General features: G+C 34.1%; 1 protein-coding gene across 1 annotated transcript in view; it reads left to right on the forward strand.

Annotated features, from left to right (window-relative positions):
• The window catches only part of LOC149779288 (uncharacterized), a 237,444-nt gene that overhangs the window by 86,387 nt on the left and 136,954 nt on the right, over positions 1-14,103 (forward strand). The window contains 3 exon segments of the mRNA XM_089938418.1: positions 3,743-3,890; positions 7,442-7,631; positions 8,761-8,823. Of these exon segments, the coding sequence (XP_089794544.1) occupies positions 3,743-3,890; positions 7,442-7,631; positions 8,761-8,823 (401 nt within the window).

The raw sequence follows: 14,103 nt of genomic DNA on the forward strand, positions 1-14,103 counted from the left end.
TTTCCAAAAACATGTAGCACACATATAAAAAAGTAGATAATCAGCACATACAGTGTAGATTTGTTGTTGTTGTTGTTGTAGGGTTTAACACCATTTTTCAGCACACGATAGGCTATACATGGCGGCGAGTATTAATGGTGGAGGAAGAACCCGGGAAAACCCCGGAAAGAACCACCGACCCATGAGAAACTACTGGCAAGCTTTCTCACATACCCACATTGGCTGAATCCGAGACTCGAACCTACGCAGACAGAGGTGAGATGGCAGTGATACAGTGTAGATAACTTTAATCTTCTTGTATGTGTTCTAGAAGTTTATGCATGCAGCAGTTCATATACAAAATAGATTGACAATTTACCACTTGTGTGTGTGGAGCTGTAATGTCCTGGTACTGTAGGTAGAATAAGGAGCTATACTTGATTGTAGGCTGTTTGATTTTGATTGATTTGTCTCATGGAAGTACCACCTGCTGTGAATCTTTTAGTTGCATATACAAGGTGATTTACACATTGGCCAGATGGACTTTACTTTTGTGGAGTTGATATTTACTTGTATGTGGTGAGTGTAGTATTGCCAGAATCAGAATATTACAGCAGCATATATTACTTAAAGACACTTGACTACACTTAACTACCCCTAACTGTACCATTCAATGGCACAGGCAAAATGGGATTAATCCACATTGCTTGTAGTGAACATTTATTTAAAGGTTAACATTTGCCAGTTGTAACAAAGAGTAACACAAAGAAATTAAGATGCATTCCAGAGATTCTTGGAATTATGTGAAAATTTAAAATTTAATTGATGAATTCTATATCTCAAGATAAAATACAGTCAAATCTGTCTTAAGAGACAACTGCTTTTACGACCGCCTGTATAGAAAAAATCAAGGCTGAACTATATAAGGCTTGAGTTAGGTGGTGGTAGGCTAGTGCTAGGCTGAAAATCATACTGATGGTGTTTCAGCTGTCATTGAATGGCACTAGGTTATCAATCCTACTGATGGTGCATGTGCTGTCATTGAATGGCACTAGGTTATCAATCCTACTGATGGTGCATGTGCTGTCATTGAATGTCACTAGGTTTTCAATCCTACTGATGGTGCATGTGCTGTCATTGAATGTCACTAGGTTTTCAATCCTACTGATGGTGCATGGGCTGTCATTGAATGTCACTAGGTTTTCAATCCTACTGATGGTGCATGGGCTGTCATTGAATGTCACTAGGTTATCAATCCTACTGATGGTGCATGGGCTATAATTGAATGGCACTAGGGTAACATTCCTACAGATGGTGTTTGGGCTGTCATTGAATGGCACTAGATGGCACAATCTAACATTGAATATAGCAAGCTCACTGCAACCAATACATACAAATATTTAAGAGCCTGACAACTGAGACATGTAAAAAGACACTTGGAGAACCTGGATACTTGGTTAAATTATCATGAATATTGTATACCTATTTTGTATACCCCCACTTCTATAAAAGTCTTAATGGCTGTCTGTCATTTAATCCATCTGTGTTTTGTCCCCCAGGTTTTGAATGATCACCATGACACTTGGTAATATTATGGTCATGACCTGTCACCTGATTTTGCAAACAGGATTACTTTACTCCCAAACACTTTCACTTTGGCATTTCAGATCAAACTGGAGTTTCTTTAGAAACATGGTCACAATGTGTGTATGGGCAAGCATATGTTTTCAAGCAACAGATGTGATGAAGATCATCAATTTTGATAGTTTCAAATAATTCTGTAAATTTTGGAGTTACATATCTGTTCAGTTTGTTTTAAAAATGTGAAAGCTAGACATTGCTAATATTGGACAATTGGATACAGACTACACAGTTTTTACTGAAATGACTATTCTAGAAACCAGAAAAGGACATTGATCAGTCTGTCTGCCTGTTTACATCAGAAGCTTCCAATTGCTTTGAAATGCCAACAAATCGACTGTGTTAGTGACAACTTGGCAACAGACAGGTTAGAAATTATGTATCGTTGAATGAAATGACTTAGTATTGTGCATTTTTTGTATCCTTGATGCTTTTTGTTTTTAAAATTGGTATGGTAGTACAAATGGGTTGGTGTTCAAATACCATCTTCTCATGTTTTTTAATGGATTGTCATGAAAGTTGGTAACTTTTTTGTCATCATCTGACAATGTAAATATCGACAAATAATTTTACTCCTGTAATTTTTGTGAGTTTTCGTTCCTTTTTGTTTTGCTGGTTAATACACTATATGATTTATTCTCAGTAGTACAAATAATTCCACAATTTCAGATGGATTGCCACAAAATTTGGCAATATTACAGCCATCACCTAAAGATATACATATCAGAAAATCATTTTGCTTCCCTTTTTAATACCAGCAACTGACTTAAGTAAGTCAGAATTATGTTAACATCTTGCACATTTCAGTTGCTGATCATTCAACTTTGTAAATGTTATAATCAACATCTGAAGATGTGCATACAAAACAAAATCACTGTGCTACTGCTTTTTATTAGAGTTATTACCCATTTTGACTTTCAGCTGAATTCAGTATATAACACATGTTGAGAAGACAGCTGGTTCCATAGCTTGTTGGACATGACTTGTATCCCCTTTGGATTACCATGAAACTTATATGTTTAAGTCATCATTTGAAAATGTGCATATCAAATAATTACCATCCTTCCACAATTTTTCTAGAGTTATTGCCTGTCTTTTAGCAGAATGCAGTATAAAGACAGAATACTAAGAACACAGCAAGTTTTAGTGCTTGATGGATCATTGTGAAACTTGGTACATGTTATGGTAGTTATATAAAGATGGCATATTGTCAATTAACATTGTTTCTGCAATATTAATTAGACTTTTGCCAGTTTTTACTTGAAGCTGATTACAACATCTTCTGAACACAACTAGTTTCACACTTTTAAGTGGCCATTAAACTCTGTACATTTTATGACAATCATCTGAAGATGCACGTCTTAACAAAAAACTTTGCACTCAGAATTTTTGGAAAGCTTAATGCCCTATTTGTTTTGGTGTTGAATGCAGTCCAAGCTAGAACCTTGCGAATGCAACTTGTCTTGCAGTATTTATAAATCATAGTGATCGACAAGCCATTCTTCTTCTTTGCTTTTTGTACGAGTTATTGCCCTTGTTGACATAAAGCAGGATGCATTATATAACTTAATTTTACGGTGATGATTAGAAGATGCATGCAGACCAATGACTTTACTAACATTGTATTCAACAGAAATTGTCCCTTTTTGAATGTAGACTTGGTTTCATCATGTAGTGGGGGCTGGATGCAGAATGGGGGGGGGTATATTTATCTGAGCAAATTGCTCACCACCTTCTAGCTTACATTACAGTATGGGTTAAATATAAATGTTTTTAGTGCTAGTGAACTTAATTTATTGCTTTTTTTTAAAATAATGCTATGTCTATTCTTTGAAGTCATATGTCCACCATGTTGAAAATTCTCCTTGAGACAAACTGAATTTTGAGCCAACAGTGTATTTGTAACTGGGTTCTGGGCTGATTCCTAATGCATGGATTTATTTGTTATAGAGTGTGATGACCTCTGATGAGAGATCACTTGTCTTGAGAGACCTATTTGACAGAATTAGTGGTATTTCTGGAGAGGTTTTACTGTATTATGTTTGTATTTGCTTCCTTTCAACAGAGAAATGTATACAAAAAGATTTAATTGAATTTATTCGGATAATAATTATTTCTACAGGAGGAGAACAATACCATGTTGAGGTAGAAGGTGGTTCTACCCCAATTCTCTATCATTATGCTGACAGGGGGAGCAAAATATTTGAGAGATTCTGCCAGTATAAAGTCAATGGTGAGAAGGCCATGGGACTTGTGGAGTTCCACTATAGGTGAGCTCTTAAAATGTTGGCTTGGAAATTGTGTATTAGCAATTATATCACCCTGACTTAAACCCACTTGTACTTTTATTAAGAATCCCAGTGTATAAGTGAAATTGATTTATCTAAAGCTGTAATATATAAAATGAATAAGTGAAATTGATTCATCAGAGCTGGAATAAATAAATTGGATAAGTGAAATTGATTTGTCTAAAGCTGGAATGGATGGTTGAAATGGGATAAATTGTATTTAGTAGCACCATCCGCTGATGATCAGCGATGTTATGATGTACTTAAAGATTTCAATGAAAACGCGCGATTACTGGATGAAGGTAATGATGTTATAGAGTTTATAACCGATATTGATGAAGCACCATCCGTAGATTCCATAGACGGATTTATTAATAATTTAGTTGTATACGACGATGTAATGCTAGATAAACAATCAAATCCAGCCAGAATATTTTCCCAAGGTAGACATAAAAATACAGACGTGATCTATGTTACTCAACGATACACACAAATTCCGAAGGTGATCAGAGACAACTGCAACATTTTAGTTGTGTTTAATGGCGTAGACACACACACACTTAGAAATATTCATCAAACTTGGTGTGGTGGTGACATGGATATAATTAAATTCAAAAATTTCTTCTCACGAGCGCAAGCTACTCCGCATGGATTTATAACAATAAATTTACATGATCCAAGAACAAGATATCGTGTGGGTCTTGATAAAATCTTTTAACGTTTCTGATGAGCAGCATTCAGATGAAGATTCCCATGATTCAGATGAAAAGAAAAATATTCATCAAACTTAAAATTTCTTTTACAACATGGATAGCAGCAGAGAGGGGTGTCTACAATTCTGTTTGGGACAAACAATAATCGTAGACGTTTTATTGACCTCTATGAAGGGTCACTATTTTTTTTGGTCCAAACACAAGGGTGACCACTCCCTTAAGTGGTCTGTTCACCCTCTCTGCTGCTACATGAATGTGTTCTTTTTTGCGATCAAGGATATAATGCGATGCAGTTCATCAAAAACATTGAACTTACTAGGAGCATCAATAGACAATCTTTGCAATAAGAATATTAATTTTCCTGAGGATATCTATGGGAAAATTTGTCATTTTCATTAGTACATGAATTATAAAAGATGAAAGTAATTATTATAGTGTCTAGATATTATGTCAGTGATTTAAATAATTTGTGTAAGATTTTCATTGCATTTTTGACAGGTTTGTCATTAGTTGAGTTGTTGCATCATATTATATTGAGTAAAGTTTTCCATATTTTATTATTAAATGAACTTTTCCTTGAGATGTTTTATTTCTGTAATGGACGATTGTACTAATAAAACCTCAGTTCGAAATAGTAGCTGAAAAAATAAAGTACTCTACGTGTTTATTTATTTCTTGTTTATTTTTTTATAAATAAAATGAATAAGTGAAATTGATTCATCTGAAGCTGGAATAAATAAAATGGATAAGTGAAATTGATTCATTTAAAGCTGGTGTAAATAAAATGAATAAGTGAAATTGATTCATCAGAAGCTGGTATAAATAAAATGGATAAGTGAAATTGATTCATCTGAAGCTGGAATAAATAAAATGGATAAGTGAAATTGATTTGTCTAAAGCTGGAATAAATAAAATGGATAAGTGAAATTGATTCATCTGAAGCTGGTATAAATAAAATGGATAAGTGAAATTGATTCATCTGAAGCTGGAATAAATAAAATGGATAAGTAAAATTGATTCATCTGAAGCTGGTATAAATAAAATGGATAAGTGAAATTGATTCATCTGAAGCTGGAATAAATAAAATGGATAAGTGAAATTGATTCATCTGAAGCTGGTATAAATAAAATGGATAAGTGAAATTGATTCATCTGAAGCTGGAATAAATAAAATGGATAAGTGAAATTTATTCATCTGAAGCTGGTATAAATAAAATGGATAAGTAAAATTGATTCATCTGAAGCTGGAATAAATAAAATGGATAAGTGAAATTGATTGGTCTAAAGCTGGAATAAATAAAATGGATAAGTGAAATTGATTGGTCTAAAGCTGGAATAAATAAAATGAGCATATAGTCAATCAAACTTAAAATTCTTTGCTGTATATCATAATTTAACAAATCTATTTTTGATTACACAATTATTGCACACTAGGAAATTTCAAACCTAAATTGTAAAAATGTCCAGTTTGTTCAAATTCTGTTGGTTTATGGTGTTAATTTTTTTTAGTGTCCTGATATTTTAAAGTCATCTGACCATACATTCATCTGAACGTTAGATAAGGACCTGTCTCTGTTTTTTTCATAGCATGTGCAGTTAAGACCATCTGAACATGGAAACCATAATTTTCATAGTGTGTGCAATTAACAGCATTTGAACAGAGAAACCATACTTTTTGTAGCATGTGCAATTAACAGCATGTGTACATGGAAACCATACTTTTCATAGCATGTGAAGTTAACAGCATATGAACACCATAATTTTCACAGCATGTTCAGCTAACAGCATTTGAAAATGGAAACCATTTCTTTTGTAGCATGTGCAGTTAACAGCATACAAACATGGAAACCATAATTTTCATAGCATGTACAATTAACAGCACATGAACATGGAAACAATAATTTTCATAGCATGTGCAAGTAACAGCATATGAACATGGAAACCATAATTTTCATAAAATGTGCATTTAACATCATTTGAACATGGAAACCATTCTTTTCATAGCATGTGCATTTAACAGGATATGAACATGGAAACCATAATTTTCATAACATGTGCAATTAACATCATTTGAACATGGAAACCATTCTTTTTGTAGCATGTGCAGTTAACAGCATATGAAGATGAAAACCATAATTTTCATAGCATGTGCATTTAACATGATTTGAACATGGAAACCATTATTTCTGTAGCATGTGCAGTTAACAGCATACAGACATGGAAACCATAATTTTCATAGCTTGTACAATCAACAGCATATGAACAAGGAAACCATAATTTTCATAGCATGTGCATTTAACATCATTTGAATATAGAAACCATTCTTTTCATAGGATGTGCAGTTAACAGCGTATGAATAAGGAGACAGCTCTTTTCATTGTATGTGTAATTAACAATATATGAATATGGAAACAATTATTTTCATAGCATGTGCAATTAACAGTATGAATAAATTTCAACAGAAAGAATCTTCACTGACCCAGATTTATATGCCATCAACTCTTGCATTTGGCTACTAGTTACATGTCAGCTAGGTAAAAGATTTCTGGCCACTTTATGCTGCACCCACCTTGATGGAAGCACAATGAGGCAATCAGTTTGGTAGCCATGAGGTATATCCATCCTCATTTTAAATTAAGCTCAGTGTTAAAGTCTTTTATTTTGTAGCTAAATAAAACATGGCTTACAAAAACTGAGTTTCTTGTTTTAAACTTTGTCATGTATAAAGAATAAAAAAAGAACAGAAAGTATATTAAAGATCTGGCAGAAGATAGAGAAAGAAAAATTGACATAATGTGTCTTCATGATGTTTTCGTACCAGGAATCCAGAGGGTCCTCCCTATGCAACATTGGAAAAATCAGTCCCCTTATTATCAGAGCCAGAGTTGACTGATTTAGATAGAGAGGTGGCCCATCTTACACTGGACTTTAGATCCAAGTCTTGTGGGAGCTCACTGCTTGTTGGGGGAAAGGGAGCACAGCTGGCCCTTTTGACCTCAATTCAGGACAAGGTATCAGTTTTGTAGTTTTACATGCTGTTACCCTGTTGCCACACTACATAATTATTTTAAACTTGAAGTCAGATTAAAAATTTTAATTTCTTGGTTTTAAATAACTTTATTCAGTGTGTAGGAAAAATTGTCAGATTTTGGAGTATATTAAAGTTTTCCTTTGATTGCTTTTATGCTGTACCTTGCTACATTGGTAGAGGCATATATGATAGACCTTATTTTTCTGTATGCCCACTTGTCACACCTTAGCTAAGATTTGTGTTTAGGTCACAGTCTTTCAAACTTAGCATTAAGGTTGGGTTGAAGTTTTTTTCATTTGCATATACATCTAAAACCCTGGATGAATCATTATAAAGTTAAGACAGTTCATCCTGCTGTATGCTTGCCCATTTGACCTTGGCATCAAGGTCTTAGTCATTGAAAATTTACATTAAAGTTTTGGTCATTTTTTCATTTCTATATATTTGCTGAATCCCAAAGTCTGTTAAATCCTGATTATTGAATGTTCTGCACTTTAACTGTCATCGATCAAGCAATTTCAGATGAAAATTATTGATCACTTTGGACTCTTATAATGTTTTTGGCCTGGTGCTAAGCATTTCAGATCTAATCATCAGAATATCGGGTAGTACAGATGTTTTATTCAAAACATGCAACTTTCATTGTGACACCACAGCATGCAACATTCAGCATGGTTTGACTTGATCACACTTTTTGGTTGACCTTGTCCAAAAATGTCTTGTTACTTTTACATTGATTTTGCCATATGTATTTTTTAGGGCATGTAAAAATGACCTTTCAAAGGAATATGATGTGCCAAATAAAGTGAATATCTGCCATTTAAAGTTATATGTAATCAAATTCTAAACAGTTACTCTGAAATAGTCAATTCTGAAGGTCTACATGACATTTATGACTTTACTATAGATTAAGTTCATTATTACAGCTTTTTACTTTCTTTTATGTATGTCTTTTCTATCTAAATAGAATTTGCCAGAATGTTATCTCTCCATTTGTTTTCATTACTGTTTTCATTCAGTTAGTCATTCATTTCATTATACATGTATTTAAATGGTTAATTCAATTATTTATTCATAAATTAGTATGTCTTTTTTTCCTTAAACACCAGATAAATGCAGTTGTACCAAGGGGATTTTGCCTGACCCTTTCAGCATTTGAAAAGCAAGTGCAGGTAAATGATTTGTCATGTCTGCACCAAGATGTGAGGTAGATGGAAGTTTAGTGCAGTTCATAATTGTCTGCATTTTAAAGGTATATGCCATGAGTATTTGTTGACAAGTTACATTTGTAACATGATGAACCTTCCAAGGAACCTATGTTTAAAGGTAATGCACATTCTATACACATAAACATGAGTGTTAAGAACATGGCAAGATCTATATTATGTTTCAGATTTCCTAGTTTTTTTGGTCTTTATATCATTTGAAATATTCCAAGTAAATATCTGAATCATTTTTGGAAAGGTTGACAATAATTTCACAAATGTCTATGCTCTGGCAAGACAAGTTCTTGTTCAGCTTTCGATTTCAGTTATTAGGTGGCATGAACACATTCTTGATCAGTCAACAAATAAGCAGAGACAGACAAACAAAAGCACAGACAGGCATAGATACATGTATATTTTATGCGCTTGCAAGGATATTAAAACTTGATCTTTTAGCATTCATGAGCTCGTGGCATCCAGCCTTCATTGTACCATCTATACTTGTTTATAAAATGAGTCCAACTGCAAACTGCACAGGCCCAGCTTTGTCATTACATTTTGTGTGAGCAGATATTGGTCTGTGTAGTTTGTAAGTAGTAATCAGCAGAACAAACAAAATAGACCCAGATCCACAGGTGCATTATGCTACCACAGATCAGGAGCTATTCTTTTTGCAGTTGAACTCGACTTTTAAGCAAGTATAGATAGTACTTTGTGGTATCTTTCTGTGCATAGAATTTGTATTAATGGGACATATGACCAGATAGTTGGAAAGAGAAATCTGCTTCAAGATTTCCACTATTCTTCTAGTATACATTCTACTCTTATAAATCCAGGCACCATATCTTTATTGAATACATTACTCAATCACATTATTGTTAAGATTTTAACCTCTCAAATCCAGCCCTTGTGGAAAGAAAGAAAAATTGTATTTTTCATGTATGTATATAATATAGATGATGAAAATAGTGTCGATTGGAAGAAACTTGTCTAAGATACCATTGTAATTACTGCCCCATGTCACCACTGGATGGCTACCTGTATATGGGATGTATCACAGTTTAACCTTGCTCTGTACAGGTAACATTGTCATCTCCTGATCTGTTGAATTTTTATGGAAATATCATCCATCTACTAGCAAAGATGGTATTGTTTTTATTAGTTAATCTTTGCCATGACCATTATGACCTTAGTTTTTGATTTTCTTCCCTTGATTTTGCATGTTTTTCCACCATTGTGGTCTTACTCTACAACCATGCCATTTTTGGGGGGTATATTTATACCATAATAAAGCAGACTGTTGAATTTTGAATTACATTATAGAAGTTTTGAGTTTCAATTCTCTGCTTTGTTTTAGTTTTGCTTATTTTGTGTATTTTATTACTTATTAATTTTTTTATATTGTCTCTTGTTCATTGATGCAAGCCTCAATTTATTTTACATGAACTCCATGTTAACTATCAGGGGGTGACTGGTATCCTACTCTTTTTCTGATTCTTGCTCAAGCACTGGTTATTGAACCTAAAATTCCCTTAAGATATCGACATGAGTTTTACATGTACATCAAAAAACAATTTGGAACTTGGAGGCCCAGATTGAAGAATTAATACTACAGTTACATGCTATTAAGTCAGCACAGGGAAGGGTAAATGAGCAAGTAACCTCATGTGAATCAGCAATTCAGACAGACTCCCAATTATCAACAGTATCAGATGCTCAGACACAGACAATCCCAGTATCCGCCAAAAGAAAATGTAAAATGACCATGCAAATAAAAACTGATACCCAAAGTAATCCTGCATTGCAAACAACAGTACCCCCCCCCAGTCATGTGTCACTCCTGCAACAGCAATAAGTGTACACCCATGGCCCTCAGCTCAGACAAGTATGTTGCCTTAAAACAACTGCATTTCCCAGTGCTCAGACAAATATGTCAGAATCAACTCACACAACTTAAACACCAATTTCAGCACCCCATCCTCCAAGATATGTGTCTGAAATACAATCCAGAGTCCAACACATGACATCACAAGCCAGAAAAGATAGGACTCTAATAATTGGCTCCTCAGTATTGAAAAGTATAATACCAAGGAGACTTTTCAAAACAGATGTACAGACTCTAAGAGGTGCAAAAATAAACAACATCACGGACAGAATATGAACAGTGACCTAACCAAATACAATCAAATTATTATTTTAGTAGGTGCCTGTGAGGGAAGGTCACTAAATCAAATCAGGACAGATTTTGAAAGTTGACTGTATGCTGCTAGGCATTGCAGTCCAAATACATGTAAAATAATGGTATCAGGACTACCTCCTCGTGTAGACACCAAGGCCAAAGAAATCAATGATCTGATAATTGACCTATGTGAAGACTTCAACCTACAGTACATTCCACAATACACAGCTTTCTTTCTTCAGAACCAGGATGTCAACCTAAGTCTATACCACCAAGACAAAATTCATTTAAGCAGAAACGGAACCTCTCAATTACTGAGAAATATTAACATGTATGCCCCCATTTTCAGACACACTTTATTAAAAGAGTACTGTCTCTACTGTGGAGAAACTGGACACATGACACAGGTATGCCACCATGGCAAACAGATTGAGTGCTTCAGATGCCATAAATATGGACACAAACAAAGACTTTGTCCATCAATGTATTATAATATTAGGAAGCTGGCAAAGAGGAGAATGCCAATGCTTCATTTACAACAAATCAAAATGTACTTAGTGAGACTCTTGCTTCTATTCAATGGACACTATTGTAGATGCAAACGTAAATTGATTTTCAGGGTTTGTATGTGACTTTGAAGATGCTAATATATATGAACATTTAAATATAGAAATAGGATGTAAGAATGATAAAAGTAGTGTGGAGACATTTTCACTGAGTAGCCTATTACATGATGACATACATATAATTGATATGAAACTAAATACAAAAGGTTTTAACATAGGTCACTTAAATGTACAAGGTATAGTGTGAAAAATAGACCAGATTAAGTTAATGTTGTCTTCCAAGGAAAATAATCTACATGTTTTAGGACTCACTGAAACCAAATTAAATGCTAACCAGAATGATGATCTATTTCACTGTCAAGGCTACAATAAACCATTATGTAGGGACAGAGAGACAGCAGGGGGGTGGATCTTGTTGTATACATTAAGGAAGATGTAGAAAGGCGACTTGACTTGGAGTCGCATGAAATTGAGAGTTTCTGGGTTGAAATTTTTCAAAATAATGCAAAATCATTCCTAGTTTGTTTCATTTATAGGCCACCTTCCTCCAAAGCAATTTGGAATGATAACTTCTTGAAACGAATGGAAAATATTCTAGCACATGAAAGAAACATATATACTTGGAGATATAAATAAGGACCTTCTCAATACTCAAATAAGGAACAACTGGATGGAATTTATCGAATCATTAGGCCTAGACCAGCTGGTAAAGGAGCCCACAAGGGTAACAGAAAAATCGAGCACTCTTATTGATCACATTTATACCAACCTACCAGACAATGTGGCTTGTGTTAATGTATCGAATGTTGGTCTTAGTGACCACTATCCTACTTTTTGACAAGAAAGGTTAAATGCAAGAAAAATAAGAAAAATACACAAAAAACGATCACTTACAGATCATTCAAAGATTTTAATGAAGACCAATTTCTCAATGACGTATATAAAGTTCCATGGAATATGATCCAAAATTTAGATGACATAGATGAAGCCAGTGTGGACTGACTTATTCATGGATGTAGTATCTAAGCATGCACCACTAAAGTACATCAAGTAAAGACTGAAATTCAACCTAATTGGCTTACTACTGAAATCCTAGATGCTATGAAAACATGAGACCAATTCAAGGCTATGGGAAACCATGCACAATATAAAGTATGGAGAAATAAAATAACAAGTATGATTAAAAAAGCTAAAAAAAACTTATTATCAATCATTGCTTGGAAACAAAAAGAGCAACACAAACTCCATTTGGAAAGTCTTCAATGAACTCACAGGAGGAACGCACAAAAAACAGACAAATAAAATTCACTCACTTCTGGTAAATGACACCATAGTCACTGATGACACTGACATTGCAAATGTATTCAATGATTTTTTTCACCAACATTACCACAAAATTAAAAGAACCAGTGATAGAAAACAACTTCAATGAACTGAAAAAGTTTTGCAGCAGCAAAGTCTCTAAGGAGATATGTTTCTCTATCCCACCAGTATAAAAAAACTTTGTTAAAAAATGTCTCAGTGAACTTGATACCAAGAAAGCTACATGACTTGATCAGATTGGTCCACAACTCATTAAATCTTCTGCCTCTGCTATTGTAGATAGCATAACATTCATAATTAATTTAAGTACTGCAACTTCATCTGTCCCCAAGATATGGAAAACTGCAAAAGTAACTCCTATTCACAAATCTAGTTCTAAGGATGATGCTGATAACTACCGACCAATCTCAGTACTTCCAAACTTGTCAAAATTAATTGAAAAACATGTCCATGACTCATTCATGTAATATTTAACCAAACACTTGCTGTTACACCCTAATCAATCAGGCTTTTTAGACAGAAACATTCCTGTGAGACTGCCTTGATCTCCATAACTGATAAATGGCTTCAAGCACTTGACCAAGGTAGAATAATAGGATCTGTATTTTTGATTTCAGGAAAGCTTTTGACATGGTGGATCATGAAATCCTTTTGAAGAAACTGCAAATCTACCAGTGTGATGAAAGAACAATTAGATGGTTTACTTCTTACTTAAGTGAGGGAACACAACATGTTTACATAAATAATGTTCTGTCTGAACCTGAAACAATTAGATATGGAGTACCACAAGGCTCAATTCTAGGTCCATTACTATTCATTTTATTTATTAATGACCTACCACTTTTACTAAGAGACTCAATATTATCTACAGATCTCTGTGCAGATGACACGCATCATTGTCAGACATCCAAAACACAAAGCATGAACTCGAAATTTCTTTACAGAAATCCCTAAACAAACTGGAAAACTGGTGCACATGCAATGGAATGGTGATAAATACTGGCAAAACTAAAATATTACTTATCTCAACATGGCAAAGAAGGACAAATCTTGATAGTGATGAACTATGTCTGACATGGAAGGATACAAATTTGCAAATGGTCTGTCATGATAGACTACTTGGTGTTCTGGTAGATAATATTAACCTATCATGGACTGAATATATCAAACATATCAGTA

This window comes from Sinohyriopsis cumingii, chromosome 17 (assembly GCF_028554795.1).
Source record: "Sinohyriopsis cumingii isolate HCF-2022 chromosome 17, ASM2855479v2, whole genome shotgun sequence".
NCBI lineage: Eukaryota > Metazoa > Mollusca > Bivalvia > Unionida > Unionidae > Sinohyriopsis > Sinohyriopsis cumingii.